The 23,616-nt window shown below is 46.9% G+C and overlaps 1 protein-coding gene across 6 annotated transcripts in view; it reads left to right on the forward strand.

Moving 5' to 3' along the window:
* szt2 (SZT2 subunit of KICSTOR complex) overlaps positions 1-23,616 on the forward strand; it is a 93,851-nt gene that overhangs the window by 19,309 nt on the left and 50,926 nt on the right. For all 6 annotated transcript variants that reach the window (XM_042708935.1, XM_042708937.1, XM_042708938.1 and 3 more), the window contains 21 exons: positions 893-1,163; positions 1,624-1,795; positions 3,244-3,336; positions 3,568-3,646; positions 4,267-4,596; positions 5,083-5,221; positions 5,435-5,548; positions 6,314-6,383; positions 6,762-6,947; positions 7,132-7,389; positions 7,785-8,079; positions 10,314-10,388; positions 10,918-11,056; positions 11,820-11,946; positions 12,406-12,526; positions 13,760-13,912; positions 15,916-16,018; positions 16,511-16,625; positions 17,286-17,373; positions 21,777-21,895; positions 23,038-23,202. In XM_042708935.1, the coding sequence (XP_042564869.1) occupies positions 893-1,163; positions 1,624-1,795; positions 3,244-3,336; positions 3,568-3,646; positions 4,267-4,596; positions 5,083-5,221; positions 5,435-5,548; positions 6,314-6,383; positions 6,762-6,947; positions 7,132-7,389; positions 7,785-8,079; positions 10,314-10,388; positions 10,918-11,056; positions 11,820-11,946; positions 12,406-12,526; positions 13,760-13,912; positions 15,916-16,018; positions 16,511-16,625; positions 17,286-17,373; positions 21,777-21,895; positions 23,038-23,202 (3,212 nt within the window). The remainder of the gene's footprint in view (positions 1-892; positions 1,164-1,623; positions 1,796-3,243; positions 3,337-3,567; positions 3,647-4,266; positions 4,597-5,082; positions 5,222-5,434; positions 5,549-6,313; positions 6,384-6,761; positions 6,948-7,131; positions 7,390-7,784; positions 8,080-10,313; positions 10,389-10,917; positions 11,057-11,819; positions 11,947-12,405; positions 12,527-13,759; positions 13,913-15,915; positions 16,019-16,510; positions 16,626-17,285; positions 17,374-21,776; positions 21,896-23,037; positions 23,203-23,616) is intronic.

Here is a 23,616-nt window from a genome sequence, read left to right on the forward strand (position 1 = left end):
ACGCAGGGATGCTACACACACACACGCACACACACACACACACACACACCGGCACAACAGAACGACACCGCACAGCTGCTACAGCGGGCAGACGGATAATTATTAACCTTCGGGGAGCGGCAGGGAAATCTTGCGTGTGTCTGTCTGTATATTGGTGTGTGTGTGTGTGTGTGCGTGTGCATGTGTGTGCGTTGGTGTGACTCGTCTCCCTCTCCTTGAGATAATCCTACCGGTGTTGGGCATTGGGCCTCAAAAGAGGCAACAGCCCATCGCTCACCTCCGCCTCTGTGCTGACTGGCAAATCAATTAAAGCCGTCTTTAAACTGTCATCTCAGGCACTGTTGTTCTGTTTGTGTGTGTGTGTGTGTGTGTGTGTGTGTGTGTGTGTGTGTGTGTGTGTGTGTGTGTGTGTGTGTGTGTGTGGGTGTGGGTGTGTGTGGCAAAGCCGCGTGTGTAAACGTCAGTCAGGAGACAAACGGGGCATAACAGCCTATGCCTCTGACAGAGTCTGACAGATCCCCCTATTCAAAGCGCGGCGTGTCAGCGGCGCCTGGCAAGTGTACGCTCTCTCACGGCAGAGTAAGCTGAGCGGCTTTTTCTGTTCAGCGAGCAGCTTTCATGGAAACGGGAGCGCAGGCACACACACATACACACACTCACACAAGGCTGCTAGGAGACGTGCAGAAAGAGAAAGGGTAGAGGGAGTGCACGTAAGGAGGAAACTGTCATCGACTGTCATACATTCTGGATAGTGATGTTTGTCTGTGTGTGCATTGTGACAATACTCAATTGCATAGAGGGTCATTTCACTTTAAAATGTTATCGTCCACATTAATTGTGTGTGTGTGTGTCTGTGTGTGTCTGTGTGTGTGTGTGTGTGTGTGATCCTCAGGAGTGTACTGCAGCCTGCAGCAGTCCTACAGTATCAGCTCCCAGGATGTGCTGACGGCCATGGACTACTGCGAGGAGTCGCTGCAGGAGATCGACATCACCTCCTTCCTGCAGACCCTCTGCGGCCATGTGCGCGTCTTCAGGGAGCGCCACCGCTCCTCCGGAGGGCCAGGAGCCAGGGAGCCCCCCAGCGGCCCTGCCACCTTCATCATCGGGGAGGGAGAGGAAGAGAGTGTGGGGGAGAGGCCCACCGTGGTCTCCTCCTCTTTCAGGTACTCCGAAAGCAGCTTGGAGCAAATGCAGCGAGGGACGAGTTGGTCACTGACGTGAAAAGGAAGCTCATCCATTTTTCTGTCATTCTGTTAGCCTGTAGCTCCTTACCTCCCCCAGCTGGTGGAGACAGAGTGTCTGCCTTGAAGACTATTGGCCGTTTGAATTAAGCCAGCGTAGCAGGGATGTGTTGTTGTTTCTTCAGGGATGTGTTGTGTTTCTTCAGGGATGTGTTGTTGTTTCTTCAGGGATGTGTTGTGTTTCTTCAGGGACGTGTTGTTGTTTCTTCAGGGATGTGTTGTGTTTCTTCAGGGATGTGTTGTGTTTCATCAGGGATGTGTTGTGTTTCTTCAGGGATGTGTTGTGTTTCTTCAGGGACGTGTTGTTGTTTCTTCAGGGATGTGTTGTGTTTCTTCAGGGATGTGTTGTGTTTCTTCATGTGTTTGTGTTTTGCACTGGCAGTGTTGACCTCGAGGAGGGCAGCGAGGCTGAGAGCAGAGGGATATCGTCAGACCCCACCTCCCCTCTTGCCGTAGAGGAGCCCAAGACCTCCAGAATCCCAGAGTTCCCTCTGTCGCTCCTCAGCTCCCAGCAGAAGTGTGAGGTGTACCCAGATCTCCACAAAATTATACAGGTGGTTATTTTATTGTTATTATTATTATTATTATTATTATTATTATTATTATTATTATATATAGTATATATTATGTTTATATTATCATCTTATTATATGTTATCAACCAGAATTCCTCTTAGTGAAACCAGATGTGAATGTTTAGCTGTTAGACCTTCTTTTACCCTGTCCCTCATTTTTCCTCTCCCTTGTTCTCATTCCTCAATCTGTCTCTTTCCTGGGCTGCCTTTTGATAGATGGGCCCCCCTCCTGAGCGAGGTTGTGCTCAAGGTTTCTTTCTGTTGAAGGAGATTTGGAAACACTTAACTTAAAGCCAGTATCCATAAAGCATTTTTTTTAAGTGTTTATAAGGTATTCATAATGCATCAAAGCGACTGACATAAGTCTGTATATCTATTTATAAATATATATCTATTTATAAATTATTATTAAAGCTTGTATGGAGTCACATATGGCTCTGATGGAATCGATAAGCACGCTTAAGAAGGGACCGGAGAGTTGAAGTCAGGTTTCTGGAGTTTATTTCGGCGTGGAGACCCCCTCTCAGCTTGGTGCTCAGAGCAAGGCCTACCTGATAGCAGAATGTGTTGGCATTTATACATTTCAGTCAGGTAGAATACAATAGGGGAGGGAATGACCACACCTATAAGTGAGAGGAAGGGGGAGACAGTGGGGTGAGGGGTTCACCTATGGGGGGAGGGGGTGATACCATGGCACAAAGGGTCTTAGCAGGAAGGAGCCTATCTGGGGGGGGGAAGGGGTTCACAAGCCACTTGTTCAGGTCCCAGTGAAACAGACAGAGTACACATCCAAAATGAGTTGCAGATACAACATAAGGAGTTAATGTCTTACAACAACAGAATAGCAATATTTCCAGTTCCATTAGTCCCCTATATGAGCATTTATATGCTCACACAATAACCACCATGCAACAGCCAATCAGAGCAGGAAACATCAATATATGTTAAAGATACAAATGATACAGAACAACAGTAGAATAGCTATTTTGCAGTTCCATCAGTCCCCTATATGAGCATTTATATGCTCACACAAGAACCACCATGCAACAACAAATCAGGCCAGGAAAACAATATGCGGTTCCATCAGCTCCATAAACAGCATTTGACATAAGGCAAAGATGTGATCAGTGCCATTATCAAGAGGTAAAAGAAACTTAATTACGCATTCCGATACTACAACCTGTAAGGGCTTATACTTTAACATCACAACGCTTTATGAGTGAAGTCATTTATATGTATTAATAGTTATATAGACTTATGTCAATTGTTATGAGGCATTATGAATACTTTATAACCTTTATGCATGTGTTTATAATGCTTTAAGGATACTGGGTTTAAGTAAGGTGTTTTTCTTTACCATCACTTGAGTTGACTGATTGGGTGTGCAATATGAGTGCTGACGCCTGCTCCTCCTCCTACTTCCAACAGGATAAGTTCATGGAGATCGGTGCTCGTCACTTCAAGACGGTGCCCTCCAACCCACACTACTTCTTCTACTGCCCGCCATCGTCCAAGAAGGAGGTGTGTGTACAAACACAATATGCCTTTTTTTCTTTTCTGGAGGTTGTTTAGCTATCCTTGGCTGCTGCTGTTGTTGCTTCCTTGGCAGCCGTTCAACAATAGTGTGTGTGTCTCTGTGTGTGTGTCTGTGTCTGTGTCTGTGTCTGTGTCTGTGTCTGTGTCTGTGTGTGTGTGTCTCTGTGTGTGTGTGTGTGTGTGTGTGTGTGTGTCTGTGTGTGTGTGCGCGCACAGGAGGATGTTGATTGTGAGGAGGAGAGAAGGCCCAGTGACGAGATGGAGGTGTCTGAGGCTGAGCTGGCTACTGAGGACGGTGAGGAGCATTTTACCCCACATCCACCATGACCTTCCTCTTCTCCCTGTCCACTCCTGTCCACTGGCTAGTGCTGTGTAGTTAATAGGGTGTGATATGCATACAGTGCATTCCTCTGAATACACAACTCACTGCAGTACAGCTTTACTGCCCCCATAGGGGAAGGCCTTAAGTCCTAAGATTAATTTCTCACACAGTGTAGCTGCCTCAGCAGTAAGACCTATCCCCCGTGTGCCTCAGGATTCAGAGCAGTTCTAGCCCAAATAACATATACTCAAAACCGCTCCACTGGCCAAGAATGCAGCCATATGTCATTCTGCCGTGTGTGTAGTCGGTCATGTTTCGGTGTTGTTTACTGTTGGGGTCCTTTTTTGTGTAACATGACTGTATTGCAACTGCCTGAATCAAAATCCCCATGCTTTTCTTTTTATATACTACATTGTATTGAAAGCCAATCCTAAGATGCTTATCTTGATATTAGAAACAAATAAATAACTAAGAACAGCCACAGCTGGCTTCTCTCGTTTCCCTCTCTCCTGATGTCCGTGTGGTGGTCTTAGTACCTCTGTTTCCTCTCTCCGTGTGGGGTCTTAGTACCTCTGTTTCCTCCCCTCTCCCAGAGACCATGTCCGGCTGTCGCATCGTGACCGAGAGTGACACGGACCTGGAGGTGGAGTACCGGGAGCAGGCCGGGCGGAGGTTGGACGTCCTGGGTGGCAGCAGCGGGGAGGACGAGGGGGCGAGAGGGGGGGGCGAGGACGAGTCCCTGTCGGACTCCAACACGGTGAACCAGGACGAGGACTCCTTCAGCATCCTGGAGGGGGACTCGCTGCTGGAGCCCGAGGGCCCGCAGCCCGAGATGCCCCCGCTGTTCGTTCACCTCACCTGCTCCGTCAACATCAAGAACAGCCACGGCTCCATGCCCATCCAGACCCTGCCCACCTGCCTGGGTGAGGCACACACCATCTCTAGCCCTATACACAGACGTACATGTACACCCATACACACATATACACACACGCACAAGCATGCATATACGCACTTACACACACACACACACACACACACACACACCGTTCTATCAACAGTATATGCACTCGTTTGGTACATTTGTTCATTGAAATGAGGTCTAGAAATAGACTTGTATTTATTGACTAAATTGGCCACGTTAATGTTAGTGGGCCATTTATCACAGAGGCAGCTAATTGTCCAATTTTGATACAGCCCTTCTCATTAACGAACACGGCTTCCTCTTCGGGGCTAACATCACATTGTTTTTCATCTTGAGAGCCTTTTATGTTCTGACTGTTTGAACCCTCTTAAGTGTTTACTGATTGTGTGAATGTGCTCGCTGAGCGGCTCCTTTTGTCCCGGGCCTGCAGTGCAGGTTTGGCTATTGTCTCATTTGTTCTCTCCGTCTCTCGCATTATGTGCAGGAGAGGTTATTTCTTGCCTGGAGAACAAAGAGACCCTTCAGTCGCTCGACCTGGGCGATCTTTCGGTCACGCTGGACATCTTTGTCCTGACGCTGCCCCTGGAGATAGAGGTCATCCCCTCCGACTTCCATCATAACAGGTGAAGTCTTAATCTATAGAGCTGAATTATCCACGCGTGACCGGACTCAGGGATTTTTTTTGTCGTCACAAAATCAATGCATGACTGAGCAGCTTTCTTTTTTCCTTTCTTTCTTTCTGTCTTTTTTTTCCTCTTTCTCTTTCTTTCTTTTTGTTCTGTGTACTTTTTCTTTATGCCTTCCTCCCCACCCTCCCTCCTCCCACCCGTGTGCAGGTACACGTCGGAGTCCAGTGTGTCCCTGAACCGTTCTCCTGCCCAGCCCTCATCCTACCGCTCAGACGAGGAGCTGATGAGTGCTCTGGACCTGCGGGGTGTCGGGATGGATGGGTAGGTCAAAGGTCACAGGTCACCTAGGGAACCAGATCAAGGGATGATGATGATGTGTATGAGGAAGGATAGGGCTTGGGGCCATGGCTGCAGGCTGGGATTTGTCAGAGATCTGTGGAAATGCTTGGGAAAGTGATTAGTCAAGTCACATTTATTTTTAACAACAGGAGTCGTACCAAAGTACTTTCTAGTCGAGGTGAATCAGTTTACAAGAAAAATAAACAAGAATTAAAGAATAGAATAAGACAAAAAACATATAGAGACAAGCGAGGCTAAAACTAATAGATATAAGTAAAAAGAAAATGGTTCAGACAAATTAAACATAAGCAAGCAAAATCTAAAAGTAATAAAACATTAAATGGATAAGAGAAAAGTATATGGAAACATAAAACCACCAACCAAATCAAAACACAAAAACCGACAACCAATTGAAATTCCATAACCAATTAAAATGAAAAGCAAATGAAAAATGAATGCTTTGGAATACATTCCAATCCAGGGAGGAGTGGTTGATAGGTGAGAGACTAGCGTGGAGAGGTTTTGGGGCTCTTCTGGGGTTAGCTGTCAGGTGTGTAAAAGAGAGAGAGGGGGACACATGCCAAGATTGGACAGGTTATACAGTGTTCTGATTGGCCAGTCTCTGTTTAATGGCGAAGGCTTTGATCTTTCAAGGCTGCGGTTTCTTTGAGGCACGTACAGAAAGACCTCATTGTTGATGGTGACATAAAGCTGAATTTTAAATAGTCTCATCTCCATGTTCTCCAGGGTCTCAGGTGATCCCCTGTCCAAACTGCCTGTTCCTCATAAACTGGCAGTGTTGGCCACAATGGACGAGGTGAGTGTGTGTGCTGTCCTGCTAAGATTGGTTGGGATCGCAGTTAAGGTCTCGTGGCTAAATAAAAGTCAACACATGGCTGGGGTCCATATGCCCCATCTTATTATGCAAGCTATAAACCTCAACAGGTTGATATGTGGGTGTAGGGTGCAGATGACATGTCCCTTTCATTCTCCCCATCTCTTTCTCTTTTTTTCTTTCTTGCCTTTCCTTTGTATCATTCTCTCTCTCTCTCTCTCTCTCGCTCTCTCTTTCTCCCTGTCTCTCTTTCTCGCTCTCTCTCTTTCTCCCTGTCTCTCTCTCTCTCTCCCTGTCTCTCTCTCTCTCTCTTGCTCTCTCTTTCTCTCTCTCTCTCTCTCTCTCTCTCCTGGTCCACAGATCCGCTGGCTGCTGGAGGATGAGATTGTCTCGGCTGTGCGCCACGCTCGCGTGATCAACATGTCCACCCTGCAGAAGGTGGCCAATCACGTGTGCCGCTCCAGCGGGCGGCCGCGATGCCACTACGAGGTGGTGCCCCTGCAGTTTGTGTTTGGGCCCGAGCAGTCACTGGAGAAGTTCAAAGAGGTCTGCTCATCTCCTGGCTATGCTCTTCTTCAGCACGACATTTTAAAAACACATACCAAACCTAATGAAGATAAACATTCAGTGTGTTTGTGTGTGTGTGGGTGTGTCTGTGGCTGTGGCTGTGGCTGTGGCTGTGGCTGTGGCTGTGGCTGTGGCTGTGGCTGTCTCGATTGTGTGTGTGTAGGAGTTCAGGCGTCTGTCCTTCACCGGGTACGTGCTGAACGGGGAACAGGAGAACTTCCACTACGTGTCCTTGAGCAGGCTCCACCCCCAGCGACTGCAGGCAGTCAAGCGGCTCTCCGAGAGCACCGCCTACTCCAAGGAGCAGACCAATCACTGCCCTGAGCCAGAGGAACCCGACAGAACCCCAGCCAATAACTGCTCCCCGCGGAAAGGTCCTAAACCTGAAGCTGAAGTTGAGAGCATGGAGGTGGAAGCTGAGGTAGGACACCACATAAACAATTGCCAATTAGAGATACGCTTCATAATGTTTGTTGAAATTTTCGAATACTGCTAGAAAATCATGTCTTTCTACTATTGAAGTCCACTAGTCCACTGTAAGTGTCTATATATTCCTAGATTACATGTAAATAATGCAGTTGTACATTGAATTACACATCTGTTTACATATGTACATATGTGCACAGATGGTAGAGCTAACCTCAACATGAAGGTTGTTTCAGTACCCAGGGATTACACATAGCAATGCAAAATTCATACGTCTTCGGAGCTGTCAGTCACTTTGGAGAGATGAATAAGCATGAACGTAGATGTAGTCATTGAGTTGTTTAATTCAGTTCTCTCATTCCTTTTTTCTCTCTAACCCCCTGTTTGTAGCCTCCTCAGACTGAAGAGAAGAGAGAGGAAGAGGAGAGCCGGGCAGGAGCAGCAGCAGGAGGGGGGGAGGTGGCAGGTGATCCATTCCCCGCACCCGAAACCAGTGGCGAAGCAGGCTGGGGCAAGCCCCTGGGCCGACCCGACTCGGAGGAGGCACGCTCCCAGAGCTCGGCCACCAGCAGCACGGCCCAGCTCCAGGCCAGCGGCAGCGTGGACCGCTCCTCGGAGCACACCTCACCCCCCAAAACACCCTCCGCCGTCAGCTTGGCCGAGTCTGTGCAGTCTACCACACACAGTGAGTACACCGCTGGGCCGGTTGGGGGTGTTATTGCTTTAAAGCAGCCGCATCACCTTTCACTCAGTTTTGTCTAAGGCAATTCCCCCAGATGTGCCTGTAGTCCTCCTGCCAGGCCTTGTCGGTAAAGGCCAGCGAGCGGTTTAGCGGAGCCCCCAAACAAACTGCCGGTGCCTCGGTAAAGGGCACGGTGCCCTTTTTAAAGGCAGCGAAGCACGCGGGAGACAGTTAGTGCTCCAGCCAGCCGGTGACGAGCTGAAAGCACCTGCCTCCTGAGACCCCAGGAGAAGCAGTGGTGACGGCAGCGGTGGCAGCGGTGGCAGCGGCGGCGGCGGTGGCGGCAACCGTAGCCGTGGCAGCAGCAGTATCAGCAGCAGCAGCTATGCGGGAGCCAGGCGGCTCTCCTGGGTGCTCTGTATGGATTACCTGCTGGCAGGAGGCAAAATGGGAACAGATGTTGACATGCGGAGAGAGTGTGAGCTTTCAGGTTCACCGCACATCCCTCTTGTCTCAGCCCTACCTGCTGCCTCTGCCTCTCTCCCTCTCTCTCCCTCTCCCTCTCCCCCCCCTCTCTCTCTCTCTCTCTCTCTCTCTCTCTCTCTCCCTCTCTCTCTGTTTTTGTCTCTCTCTCTCTCTGTGACTGTCTCCCTTTTTCTATCTATCTCTGTTTTTCTCCCTGCCTCTTTTTTCTCTCTCTCCCTACCTTCCTTCCCTCTTTCTCCCTGTGACTGTCTCTCCATTTCTATCTATCTCTGTCTCTCTCTTTTTCTCTTTCTTCTCTCTCCCTCTCTCCTTACCTTCCTCTCCTTCCATCCCTCTTTCTCTCTCTCTCTCTCTCTTTCCCTCCCTCCCTCCCTCCCAGTCATTCTCCCTCCTCTCACCAAATGACTACAGCCCAATAGACTCACTATGTCAATGTTGAGAGCAAACTGGATTAGCCGACATTTTCTTCAATTAAATAAAGACATTTAAATAAAGAGATGATTGTGCTTGGCAAGGAAGAGAAGAGAACTAGTACTAGTAAACACCTCAATTTCCGGGCTCTAAAAACCAAAGACCAAATCTGAAATCTTGGCGTTTCTAATAAACTCATGTCTCACCTTCATATCAAATGTGTCTGACAGAATGGCCGACAGAAACTCACCCCTGCTATTATGTCTAGTAGGGTGGCCTACTGTAATGGCCTCTTAACGGTACTTCCTGAAAGGACCATTAAACGGCTGCAGCTCATTCAGAATGCTGCTGCTGCTGCTTGAGTTTTATCCAGGACCAAGAGAACAGAGCATTACTCCAGTTCTCAAATCTGGCTCCAGTTCTACACTGGCTTCCAGATAGTCACAGAATAGATTTTAAAGTGCTGCTACTAGTCTATAAACCACTAATGGTTTAGGCCCAGAATACATATATGAAATGTTTAAAGAATATAAATTGAGAATGGCTCTTTGATACATGGACTCAGGTCAGCTAGTAGAGCCCAGAGCCCAAACCAAACATGGTGAAGCAGCATTTAGCTGTTATGCTGCATGCAACTGGTACAAACTGCCAGAAGATCTTAGATGTTGCCCAAATGCAGCAATTTTAAATCCAGGTTAAGCTCTAAAGCTTTAATTCAGGAAGTAGACCTCTAGTTATTCCTGACAGGGAAGTGGCGTATTGGGCTCGTATTCCCAGGCTAAGCTCTTTCGGGCCTTTCTCTGAAAACATCTCTATTGGGCTCCATTGCGGATTCTATTCAGGATTCTAGTTGGGCTTTTTCTGTTGTTTTCTGTGGTGTTCCAAAAGAGAGAAACACAGTCAGGGCCGCTTCCAGTTTATGTGTTTTGTACTTTTTTTTTCTTTTGTAGTTTTATCTTTATTGTTTTTCACTCTTGTGTCTTTTGTCTTTATCTTTCCTTTTGCTTTGTTTATGTAAAGGACATTGAATTGCCTCTGTGTATGAAATGTGCCATATAAATAAACTTCTTGTCTTGCCTTGCCTCTCTCTCTTTCCCCTTCTGTGGTAGAGCACACTGCCATGATGAGGGCTGACATACACCAGAAGCAGCTCACGCTAAACTCCTCTCTTAGCCCTGGTGGCTCTATGACTCTAGTAGTGTGTGGGGACTCGTTTTCTGAGAGAGGCAGCTCTAGTGGGACTGTGCAGTCTTTAAGTGCTGGCACTAGTAAGTAGCGTTCCTGAAGTGAAATCTTGTGTCTTCCTGACACGAGTGTCTGTCTGATCCATCTCTCCACAGGCAGTGGGAAGCTGAGGCCCAGTCGTGTGCAGAGTGTTGTATCCAGCCAGGGGAGCCTGGACTCGGACATGCTAGGTAAGACAAGGCCTCCACTTAGCCTCCATCTATCTACAACATGTCAGAGATGTCAGAGACCACTGTCTGATGCTTATCACTCACTGAGCTGTCAGCGCTGACAGGATCCATCACTTTCACCCTCGTCGGCTGCCTGCAATGTCAATGTCACGGGCGTGTTCATTAGGTCACCCGCTATGACTGGCACACAAACCGATCAACCACAGACTGTTGCTTTTATGTGGCATATAAAGGTGCCATGTTAAGCCAGGTAATAACTCCGGGACAAAAAAAGAAGAAGCAACATGTGTGCACCCATCCGTTCATGTTTCGGTTTACTGACTGCCTGCGAGGTAAAGTGGGGGGAAAAAAGTGCAAATTAAATTTAGTCTCTGAACTATTCCCTCACCTCCCTAAAGCCTACTGTTTCCAAGCCAGCTCTTTCATCCTCTTAGCTCATTCAAAGTGAACGCAAGTCTGCTTTTAAATATCCCTAATCCACCTTCATTACTGTGTGACGGCTGAGCGAAATGCCTTTTGTGCTCGTTAGGCTATGACGGGGGGAGCAGTGACTCGGAGTGCGAGAGTCCAACCCTGGATGAGCAGGAGACCCACAGTCCCCTCATGCCCGACTTCTGGCTCCTCCTCAAGATCCACCAGGACAGGGTGGAGGTGTTCTCCCATTCCAGGTACATTCACATCCACCTGTACGTTTATGCTTAAAGTTACCTTTGCATGGAGATTTACACAGACCTTGGTTGCATTTGCATTTACAATTATACATTCGTTACCTATACATGTAAATTTACATACAGCTTGGTTGCGTTTTCACATTTGCATTTACAATTATTCCTTCCGAGACCTTGAAGCGGAGGTGTAGAATCCTAATCTAATACGCTTTTTGTCAAATTCAGCTAATTGCTCCTCACGGTCCTCTAGCTTTCTGTTCTGTGTGTGTGCACTTTATAAAGTCCTGCCACTGTAAATGGGAAATAAACAAAGTGGGTCGGACTGAGCCATACATTATTCCAGCCAATCAATACGTTGCTTCAGAAGCACGGAAGGGAGGGATGTAATTTGATTGGCTATCGAGCTCAAATCAACAACCTTTTGTCAGAATCGCAGAATCTACCTTCAATTGAGTTTTACATTTACTTTCATTAATTTAGCACCTTTAGCTGAGTTTCTCACAGTATAGGTTAACAATACAGTGCAGATTAGGTATTCATTTTGATCAGTATGAGCTCAGAGACTTGATGTTACTACAGTCCTGCTTGACGAGTTCAGCTGCAGGATCACAGTTTGTGCTCTAGACAGGGTGAGCGGGCAGACGTGTAATTGTTTTAACGATTCATCATGCATTTATAATGAAAATGACTTCTCCTCTCTTCACTATTCATCGAGCGCCATGTAACTTTAATGAGTCTGGTTCCCTCTCGGTCCCGTCCGCAGGAGTTTGATTGGGGGAAAGGAGGCAGGCTGCTCGGGGGATGAGGAAGAGGAGGAGATCCCTGAGTACCTGCGGCTGCATCAGCTGCTCGTGAGGAAGATCGGCGAGATCTGCCGCATCGTTAACCAGGTAGAGTCTCTGCTGCACCTGGCAACGGGATCTGGGGAGAGGTTTAGGTGATGGCAAACAGGAAGAAGTGGAAGCTAGTCACTACAGTTGCTGGACTTGAAGAGGCTATTAACTTATTAGTGAAAGTGCCCATTTTCCCTATAGGGTTTTGGAAGTTTTTACTCATCAGCCAACTCTGTTTTAGCTTGCGTTGCTAGCATAAATCTTTTAGCTATATTCACACATACCAGTTTCTAATCAGCTCATTCGGCTTATACGAGCCACAGTAAATCCAATGGTATGGGGAAGATTGGATTAGTGCTAGATTTGATTTGGAGGTTAAGAGATATAGGTTTGTTTGTTTATTTATTTATTTTAATTTGTTTCCAGCTAATAAGTATTGCAGGTGCCATGTATGACTGCCCATGCATACGTCATGTTAGTGAGGTGCCTCTCTGGTCTCCCCCCTCTGCTCTCTAGCGCCTCCTGCTGCAGGACCTGCATGACAGGCACGTCTGCAACTCCCTCCTGGTGGCCGAGAGTGAGGAGGACATCTGGAAGAACGAGTCCTTGTACAGGCAGAGGATGGCAAACTCCGATGGTATATCAGAAATACACACTCACGCAGAATGAGAGAGACAAATATACTCCCATATACACACACACACTAATACACACATACGCATGTTCATATATGCACACCCTCAAGGGCAAGTTAATTTGCAATTCAAGCACACAAGCAAGCTCATACAAAGGCACCCAAGGCCAAGCCACTCAGAGTGCCTCTGAGTTCCTCAGCGGTGTGTTGTTATGCGATCCTTGTCTTGAGCCTGCCCTTGATTGCAGTGTTAATCACCGCGAGCCAGTCTGAAGTTAACATCACAGAGTGTCTCACTCCCCCACCCCCCCATCCGCCCCACACAACTCCAAACCCCCCTCCCACCCCAACGCATCTCAGTCGTCATGGGCAACAATCAATACAGGAAGCCAGAGAGGTCCCGACCTGGACACAGGCAAGGTTAGAGCTAGATAGAATGCATGAGTGAGTGAGAGAAAGAAAGAGAGAGTGAGAGAAAGAGAATGATAATGAGAGTGAGAGAAAGAGAATGATAATGAGGGTGAAAGAGAGAGTGAGAGAAAGAGAATGATAATGAGGGTGAAAGAGAGAGAGAGAGAGAGAGAGAAAGAAAGAAAGAAAGAAAGAGGGAGCGAGAGAGAGAAAGAAAGAAAGAAAGAGGGAGCGAGAGAGAGAAAGGGAGAGAGGGGGCATGGATGACAGGGCTGCTGTGAAGAATGACTCAAGCCTATGGTCCTGTCCCCCAGGCCCCTATGACAGCATTCTTCAGCCGGCGCTGTTTTATGGCGGCCATTAAGCCCCAATCGGTGGTGTAATTTCCTAATATCGCTGATTGTTCCGCCTCACTGTCTGTAAATGAATTGGATCCACGAGACGGCTGGGAGACTTGTTTTGGAAAGCAATAAAGGCGTCGCGCATGCTGTGAAATGGGTCCCCCTGGAGCAGCGAGGGCTCTGAGGAACCATTCAGCACTACTGGATCTCTTTTGTCATCGCTGTTGTTGTTTTGCTGATGTTGTTTACTTTATCTTGCTGCTGGTGTTCCTGGGGTTCAACTGGTACCCAAGGTCATGGGTCTGTTCCCCCCAATCAGAAGCACACATGCTGATACAAATTTAGATCTAAACGATGCTGCATGTCGCTTTGGATAAAAGCCTAAATCTAACGAACCAAAACTAACTGAAAGTACTTTTGCTAAATGTAAAAGTAAAATGTAAAATGCTTGACTCTGCTCTGTTTGGTCCTCGTCACTCTGTAGACTACAATGCAGATGAAAGCTACCAGCCTCGGGACTACCTGGCAGCCACCATGCAGTTCATACCAGGCCACTTTGCCTGTGATGTGGTGTGGAGCACCGTCATTCACATCCATCCCCGCCTGAAGATGGGCCCCAACATGGGAGTGTCCAGAGGTGAGTGGCGGCACAGGAGGTCCAATCAAGAGGCCGCAAGCTAACTAGTCTACATCAGTGGCGCACTGTGGGTTTTATGGTTAGGCTTTCAATAACGATTTATGTTTTGTGTGAGTCGTTACAGCGTTTAAACGCCACTTTTCAAGCACTGAGAAGAAAAGGAGCGAAGAAACGCATGATTTAATGAACGTTACTGCTGCTAGCAAAGTCGTTTTGAAGCAACCCTTTAATTAACCTCTAACATTATCATCTTTTACTACACAGCCTACACCAATCAAGATTATTGATTATTATTATAATTGCACTACGAGACGAGATAAATCCTTTATCGTTTCTTTGTCAGCAACAGCCAAACGTGGTTTAGGCGAGTAAAACTGCCCAAGCGAAAAGTGAAACACTTACCCTGTTCTCAAGTTGCTAGCATTTCCAGGGTTAGCGCTAGAACAAATATCCAAGGGGGGTACAAGGCAGGGGGGCACCAAATTACTGGCAATGTGGCGGTGCGTAATGAAAGTGAAATCATTCAGTGGTGTGCTCCCCGGGAGAATAATTTAAGAAACAAAAAAATCACAAAATAGTCTATTCTTGTCGCATTCCTCACAATAATCGGACAAAAAAAAGGTAGAAATACACATTTTGTATGACGTCATGGCAGAGTGGGAAAGGCTCACACCACAGCTGTTGAGCTCAACATTCAATGGATTGAACTGGAGGAAGGAAGTATAGTATGAGTGCAGTCAGTGCAGTGTCCTTTGCTTTGTCATTTCAGAGTCACGAGCAGCTCTGCTATAGACTGCTATATCTTCCAAAACACAACTGCAACTCCACTTCATTAGCAAGTCTGACATCTGGATTAAAGATGATTTCAATAACCACTAATGCACCAAGTAATGTCCGACAAGCGAACTTGACTCAGCCCTCCTCACTTCCTTCCCTCTAGCCAATTGGTCTTTCTTCTAGCAAACATCAAGATTGTTTAGAGCCAAAAGTAGCAAATAATTAGTAACACTATACAGTTGATGGAGCTCCTTTTATCCTGTGCTTTCTAGTTGCCTAGAGGGAATTAAAAACACTCAGAAATCCGACACACTCCAGGCACTGTCTCTTTCGATGTTGAAACCAAGTCAGATGTAAGATGAACTAGCTAGTTGAAAAAAAAATGTTCTGAACTAACTAACGTAGTTAAAAAGCCAGTTTATGCTAAATGAAAATAGAAACTGAAGTTAAACGTTATCCAGATTTAATCAGAGTGCTTGAATGACAGAAAAACACCGGTCGTGAGCAGAAGGCTACCATCATGTTACACCAAACTCACAGTGTGCTTAGGTACACAGGCCTGCAGTTGGAACTGAGAAGGCCTTGGTGAATGATGCTTCTGATAGATCACGCCCACCAAATCGAAATAGAACAGTTTGATTGGCTGTCGAGGATGCAATAAAGGCTTTGGAGGGTGGAGCTCAGATTCATGCTTCACGGAGAATGAGACGAGATTAGATCAAATCTGTTCTCCCCTTAATCACGTACTGGAATGTAACGAGAGAAGAAAGAGATCAGGAAAACAAGCAGACGCATGTAGATTATTGACAGTAAACTAAAATGTTATTTATGAATACATTAGTTCCTCATTTTCTGCCACTAGTCTACAATCATACCATTATCAACGCTCCTTCATTAACTCTAACACATAAACCATCTTGGAGGTTTAGTAGGGAAAGCCACTGCCCTCATTGGGATATAAAGTTAATATAGACTTAATTTAAGTTGGGCTATCACACTAAAATCCACCACTAATGCTTTGGGGCAGGATGAGCCTTTATCCATTCTTCTGACTTCTGATGAGTCTGAAACCACAACTCCAAGCATATTTTAGATTGTTTTGATGACAGTTGTTTGCCATCATCAATCCTAATGGTGATTTTGTATCTAATTTTTTTGTTTTTCATGTAACATGGCCTGTTTGCGCTCTCTCTCTCTCTCTCTCTCTCTCTCTCTCTCTGCTGCAGCCATCCAGGCCCTGCGCTCGGTTCTCAGTGCTTTCTGCGTGGTCAACAGGAAGAACATGTTTGTCTACCAGGAGCGCACCACCAAATCAGTCTTCTACCTCAGGTCGGCACTCCTCTCAGGCGATCCCCTGACACCTCCACCCGTTTAAATCCCCCCTCCCCCCTCCCCCCCCCCGCAGCTCTGCCTCAGCTTAAACCACACGTCTCAAATCCTTTATCCTCTCTGGAGTTGAATTTTGCTTCTTCTTTTTTCTTAGAATTAAAATCTTTCCTCCATTTTCCCACTGTCATGAATTTCTTTCTTTCTTTCTTTCTTTCTTTCTTTCTTTCTTTCTTTCTTTCTAATAGTGTTCTTTCTTATGTGTTCTGTCTATTGATGTCATTTTGTTTTGCCCTGTCCTGCAACCTTTCCTTCTTTCTTTCTTTCCTTTTAATAGTGTTCTTTCTAATGTGTTCAGTCTTTTGATGTCCCTTTGTTTGCCCTGTCCTGCAACCTCTTTCTTTCTTTCTTTCTTTCTTTCTTTCTTTCTTTCTATGGATCTTCCTTTGTTTTGCCCTGTCCTACAACCTCTTTCTCCCTCTCTCTCCTGTCTAGACTCTCCGAGACGTCCCAGACAGGGAAGTACTCCGACCTGGATGGCAACCTGCACATGGCACGCTCTATGGGCCTGGCCCGCAGCCAGGAGCCCCTCTACTCAGAAGACCTCACGGTATCCATCCCCCGGTGTCATTTTTCATTAGGCAGCCAGCAACTGCGGCCCTGAAGAGCCATTAGGGCTCTGATTCCTGCTCGTGATGGCGAAGTCAAATGGCCGGCGACTGCATGATTTACCTGCTGCTTACAAAGCAGGAAAGCGTCCTTGGGCTTTATAGGGTAGCAAATGACAAGTGTCCCTTATTTTGGAGCCAAGCGGCTTCTGTAATTACTTCTGAGAGGATGAGGGATGGCCATAGAGGCCATGCAAAACTCAGGATGGATGGGCCCGTGAGCTCACGCACACTAATGTTGCCTTGAGCTGGCCTTTGTGTGTGTGTGTGTGTGTGTGTGTGTGTGTGTGTGTGTGTGTGTCTGCATGGGTGTCTTTGTCTCTGTGTGTGTGTGTATGTGTCTGCATGTCGATCTTTGTGTGTGTGTGTGTGTGTGTGTCTGCATGTGTATCTTTGTCTCTGTGTATGTGTGTGTGTGTGTGTGTGTGTGTGTGTATGTGTCTGCATGTCGATCTTTGTGTGTGTGTGTGTGTGTGTGTGTGTGTGTGTGTGTGTGTGTGTGTGTGTGTGTGTGTGTGTGTGTGTGTATGTGAGAGAGAGAGAAAGAGAGAATCTGCATATGTGTGTGTCCTTGTTTTATAATTGTGGTCTGTCCTCTCCAGGGGTCCCGCTCCTCCCTTGAAGGCTCCAGACCGGTTGGCCAAGTGGACAAACACATCCTCCTGCTGGTGCATGGCGTCGGCAGTGCAGGTGAGCCAGGGATGAAAGAGAGAGAGAGAGGGATGGATGAAAGGAAACCAATGTGCCATAGGCAGCCAAAGAAGTATGATGAGCTCTGTGCCACCTGCTATCTCTGTCGCCTCCTATGCCCACCTCCTGTTTTGTAGTTCTCTCTTTCCAGTGTACACTGGACTCCCCTGCTCCCCTCCTCTACAACTCCCAGCTCTCTTGCCCTGAGGGGGGAGGAAAGAGGGGGGATGAAATGGCTGACTCATTTCAGCACAGCTCAGTGCGCATGCCTGCAGCCTCCCTGCTGCACTTCCACTCCCGGCCACCAGGGGTCACTGTTGCTCCTCCCTAACCCCCTCCGAGTCCCTTACTGCCATGACGTCACCCCCCCTTCCCACCAGGTCCGCACAGACTGTCTTAATGCAGACGTTTTTATATTCCCTCAGTTGCGTAAGCACATTTTTGCGAGACACTCCCTCATCATTCTCCAAACCTGAACTTGAAATTGCAGTCACAGTATCAGTTTGCACCATGCAGGCCAATTCCATTTCAGCTTTCAGTCGATGTGTTTTACCCGCATCACTGTATTTCACTTTCTGTTTGCCCGTTGAAAATCTGAAGCTCCTCACATTTCCAAATAGAATAAATACATTAATGAAAGAATACCCAAGAATAGCCCTGGTAGGAAAGGGCTTCATTTCTGATGGGGATTGATACAGTCACCATCTGTACTGTGAGGTCAAATTTTCCCTGTATACAGCTAGGTTGCATCACTGTCAAAACAATGCCACCCAACACAAATTACTACAAAGTGTCCACTCACTGATTTTTTGTGCTAGTAAAAATGTTTGCAGTAATGGTAAACCTGACTGCGCACAATTTATGCTGGAAAAAGTGTTAATAAATGAAATCTAATACAAGATAAAAAGATGTACTACATTGTAAAGATGCATCAGTTCGAGAAAATTACCTGAGCCTGTTATCCTATTCGCATGAGATACCATTCGTCTTTTGCATTTTAAAGTGGACTTTAGACCGATTATCATTCTCCCCCCATAACCGTGGAAAAGATTCCACAGCAGAAAGGAGTAATGGGAAGCAGCTCAGAAGAGACATCAGAAATATTTCAAGGATGGAGTTAATTAGTAAGAGCTCATAGATTCTCATGAGTGCCTCTGTAATATGGCCCGCCATTCTTGACCAAACCACTCTAATTCACCGCAATGAGATCTCTGTAAAGTGTGTCCGTAAATGCTTGGGGGGGGGGGGGGGTGTATTTGGTTGCAGGGTAATCCACAGTGATTTGGATCTGAATGATCTTACTGTCTTCACAACACACATTGTTGTTTTGTCTTGGCGTTTCTCTCTGGCGCATCCCTAGTCTGGTGTAATGTTCGGCCACAGGGTAAGGCTGTAGTCATCTCCTCCAAATGCATTAGGAAATGGAAGCATCTTTGGCCACTGGCTTAGGCCTGAAACATGATCAGTTATGATGTTGTTTGCGATAACGCGCACCCTCTCGCTTTCTGTTGCTTAAAAGTCTTGTAGCATAACAATTGTTCCAGATGACATCCCTGATCCAGACATACCAGGCATAGGCTTCGGCAGTACAGAGGGGAAATGTAGCGTGTAGTATGTAATTGTGCGTTCCTTGTTTAATGATACTGCAGCTTTGTCAGGACTTCTCCTTAAAGGAGCCTTACACTGTTTTTACACTTACCTAAGATGAGGGGACCTTTGCTCTGGAACTGCTCCATATGCCGTGGTCTCGCTCTATCCTACGTTTCCCTTCTTGCAGAGGTGTTCTGACTGCCGTGCTGCTCCCAGTGTGTGCAGTCCTTCCACCACACGCTTCATCCAACAGACATCGCAATCGGAACAATCAGAGAAAACCCTGAGTAAATCAGTTCATTTCTCCAAGAATGGTTTTCTCTGCATTGACTGCATTCCTTAGTTGTACAACAATATTGTGCCATGTTGTCATGACCGCTCTCATTTTTGTTAAAATTGTATCCATATCATTTATTGCTCTTTTTTGACCATGACTCTATTTGTTAAACACATTATTTTCTGTGTGTTCTCTGGTGCTTTTTGCATGCATTTCCTGCCTATAGAAATGAATGTATACTGTATATACAGTATATTTCTACATCCATTACTTATGCAAAAGGCAGCCTGTTGACCCCATTAGATGCCTGTCTGTTCCATATTCAGGAACTCTCTATGTACATGTGTTCAATGTGACCCCTGAGGCAGAAATGTGTTTCAGAACTGATAGTTCCTGAACTACCTTTGACAGCATGTATGATTGGTCCCAGCACAGCGTGTGAGGAAAAAGTGGATCTCAAGATTCACCTGTCAGTTTATTGTACATGGCAACAACAACACCTGATCTGTGCCATTTATATGTTTGACAGGTCATCACTCTTGACTGGACTATTTAGAATCAGGATGCACACACACATGGGCAAATGAGTCCATTGACAAATGTGCATGAGGGTAAAAAATATTTGATCGAAAAAGCAATGAAATCCATTTTACATGATGATGCATGACTGCTCCAACTTGTGGGTCCTCCAAGAATGCGGTTCGGTGTTTTGAATTGAATTCTGTGTGGAAGCTATGAGAATAGCTTGGAAGCCTTCGAGCAAATGAGTTATGGATGTGCATTGTGTCAGGCAGTGTTTCAAGAACGGCGATTGCCAGGCGAGGATTATGCTTACGCAGTCGAGGAGGCCTGTGAAAACCTTTCTCTCGAATGTATTCCTCTTCTGCAATATTGGCACACCACACATCTTTTTTTAATTCATGGGTATTGTTTGTATCCAGGGATCTGAAGTTTTTGTTTTGTTTGTTGTTTTTGTTTTATTATTTTCGGTGCTGAAGCGCCAAGGCTCCAAACACCTGTCAGACTATTGATTTGCATAAATTTGGCTGGTGCGGAAGAAGCCATGGAGATCTCGTCCTCCTCTCCTTAATGGTTCATTAAATAGCATCTCTTCGGTGAGATGGTGCAAGAGGCGGCTCCTGCTGCAGCACTAGCCAGAGAGCTGTTGACTCCTGCAGCATCACTAGCCAGAGAGCTGTTGACTCCTGCTGCATCACTAGCCAGAGAGCTGTTGACTCCTGCTGCATCACTAGCCAGAGAGCTGTTGACTCCTGCTGCAACACTAGCCAGAGAGCTGTTGACTCCTGCTGCAGCACTAGCCAGAGAGCTGTTGACTCCTGCAGCAACACTAGCCAGAGAGCTGTTGACTCCTGCTGCATCACTAGACAGAGAGCTGTTGACTCCTGCAGCAACACTAGCCAGAGAGCCGTTGACTCCTGGTGATGCAGAGTTCCATCCAGAGCTGATTCGTATCTGGCAGGGTTCCCACAGTCATGGAAATCCTGGAAAAGTCCTGGAATTTTAAAATCCCATTTTTCAAGACCTGGAAAGGTCGTGAAATTCAATAAATTCATTCATGTAGGTCTAATGAAATTAGTGATGTTTTTGTGCTTTTCCGTGGATAATGTTTTCATTGTGCAGGATTTGCCTAACTAACTATTGTAAAAGGAATGGAAAAGGCTGTTTGATTTTCATTCAAGAAGTAGGCCCAAGCTGTGCAGGAAAGTGTGCAGTTTTGTGTATTGTGGGTTGGGAAAGGTCATGGGAATTTCATTGTCCTTGAAAAGTCATGGAAAAGTTTGGGAAAGTTGTCACTGAAAATGGGTAGAAACCCTGTCTGGGTCATGATTCCCAAAAGGGCTGTTGTGAAGTAATGTGATGCTACCACCAGCATAACTAGAAGAGAGAGAGAGACAGTTATATATGACTGTTCTATCATTCTATCATTTATCAGTGGTCGCCACACAACAAAGTGTTTAGAAAACGTGTCCCCCCTCTGGTGTCATTCATTCATTGGCTCTAGCGCTGACCTGGTACCAGATGTGATCAGATCTACTCCAAAAACAACCTGGCCAAATCTACTCTCTGGACAGCCACTGAGTGTTTGCCTCATATCTCTGTGCCATGGCCTGATTCACAGTCATCTCTGGATGCCGTTTTGTGTTCTATAACCTCACAGTGGACAGAATCTGCTCTTGACTTCCAGCCTTTTACTGAAGTGCCTTTGTGAACTCAACATCGCCCGTTACTTTTAAAACCTGTTGAGAGCTGTTGGCCGTGGTGAATAGGTAAGGGCAGAAGATGTTGAGTCAGCCTGGTCTGGCTGTTGAACAGGGTCATTTATTTCACAGGTTGATGTCATGTTTGTTTTCTGGGTTCGTGTGTGTGTGTGTGTGTGTGTGTGTGTGTGTGTGTGTGTGTGTGTGTGTGTGTGTGTGTGTGTGTGTGTGTGTGTGTGTGTGTCTGTGTCTGTGTCTGTGTGTGTGTGTGTGTGTGTGTGTGTGTGTGTGTGTGTGTGTGTGTGGGATCCCCGTAGGTCCTGAGATCACAGACGAGCTGGTGAAGGTCCTGCGTAAGCGTCTGGACGAGGCCACGCTGGACATCATCACCGTGATGCTCGTCCGCAACTGCAAACTCACCCCGGCCGACGTGGAGGTAACCTTCAGCTCCACCTCCAGACCCCTCTCCACCTTTCTCCCTCTCTCAAGCTCTTTTTTTTGCTCTCTCTCTCTCTCTCTTTTGCTCTGTCCATTACTCTATATTCTATATTCCTGTATTGCTCTCTTTCTCTTGCATGCTTTTTTCCTTTCCAGTCTCTCTCTCACTCTCTCTCTTCCTCCACCCATCCCCCCTCCTTCTGTCTCTCCCTCTGTCTGTCTCTCCTGCTACTGCCCCTGCTGTATTTGTAATCAGTCCAAACGCAGGCAGCATCTTAAGCAGTGGGCTGTCTGATGGCATGACTCATGTCTGGGGCCCGTAGCGCTGTGCTGAGCGGCGCTGTGCTGAGCGGTGCTGTGCTGAGCGGTGCTGTGCGGTGCTGTGCGGTGCTGTGCGGTGCTGTGCGGTGCTGGGCTGTGCTGGGCTGGAAGGAAGGAAGTCGGTAAGCAGGTCTCATTAGTCCTCCCCTCACTGCCTCCTCTGCCAGCACTGCTGTCTGCCGCACCTGTCCACGCCAGTGTGTGTGTGTGTGTGTGTGTGTGTGTGTGTGTGTGTGTGTGTGTGTGTGTGTGTGTGTGTGTGTGTGTGTGTGTGTGTGTGTGTGTGTGTGTGTGAAGTAGAGAAAGTGTGTTTGAGAGAGCGTTTGTTGGTGTGAATGTGTGTGTTCTTGTTGGTGTTTGTGTGGGTATGCATGGGAATGTGTTTGTGTATGTATATGAGAGAGAGAGAGAGAGTGTGTGTGTGTGTGTGTGTGTGTGTGTGTGTGTGTTTGTGTGTTATTAAAGCCTCCCCTGTTGGAGACGCCCAGACATCGGCCTGTCTCATTAGAGGTGATCTACAGAGCACCGCTGGAGTAGTTTGGGATGTTCATCGCCCGAGTATTGATGACGACCCACCTCTTCCCCTTTGTTCTTCCTCTTTGTCGGTCGGCCCATTTGTCTCTGTGTATGTCTCTTATTCCTCCTCTCTCTCTCTCTCTTAAACACACACACACAGACACACACTCACACACACACACACACACACACACTCTCTCTTTCATTCTGTCTCTCCCTCTCTCTCTGATTCTGTTTCATTGTCTCTCTCTCTCTCTCTCTCATTGTCTCTCTCTCTCTCATTCTTTCTCTCTCTCTCTGCAGTTCATCCAACCCCCTGGTTCTGCGGCCACAGAGGTGATGGAGTTCTCTCTGCCCCAGTACTCGCTGCCCTGGCTGCCGGCCGTGGCCCACTACCTCAGGCAGAACCTGCTCATCTTCCTGCACATCCCCAAGTACACCGACAGCAACATGGAGCACCACTTCAAGGTAGCGCCCTAGTGCTCGTCCTGACCCACACACACACACACGCTCGCTCACTCACTCACTCACTCACTCACTCACTCACTCACTCACTCACTCACTCACTCACTCACTCACTCACTCACTCACTCACTCACTCACTCACTCACTCACTCACTCACTCACACACACACACACACACACACACACACACACACACACACACACACACACACACACACACACACACACACACACACACACACACACACACACACACACACACACACACACACACACACACACACACACACACACACACATACGTACACGTACACTTTCCACCCTTTCCTATACATCCACCTCCTGTACAACAGCAGCATGTTGCACCTCTCCGCGGTACCACAAGGTAGTTTATTTTAGTGCTGTCTGTCCGTTTGA

The sequence above is a fragment of the Clupea harengus genome, chromosome 10, assembly GCF_900700415.2.
Source record: "Clupea harengus chromosome 10, Ch_v2.0.2, whole genome shotgun sequence".
NCBI classification, from domain to species: Eukaryota; Metazoa; Chordata; class Actinopteri; order Clupeiformes; family Clupeidae; genus Clupea; species Clupea harengus.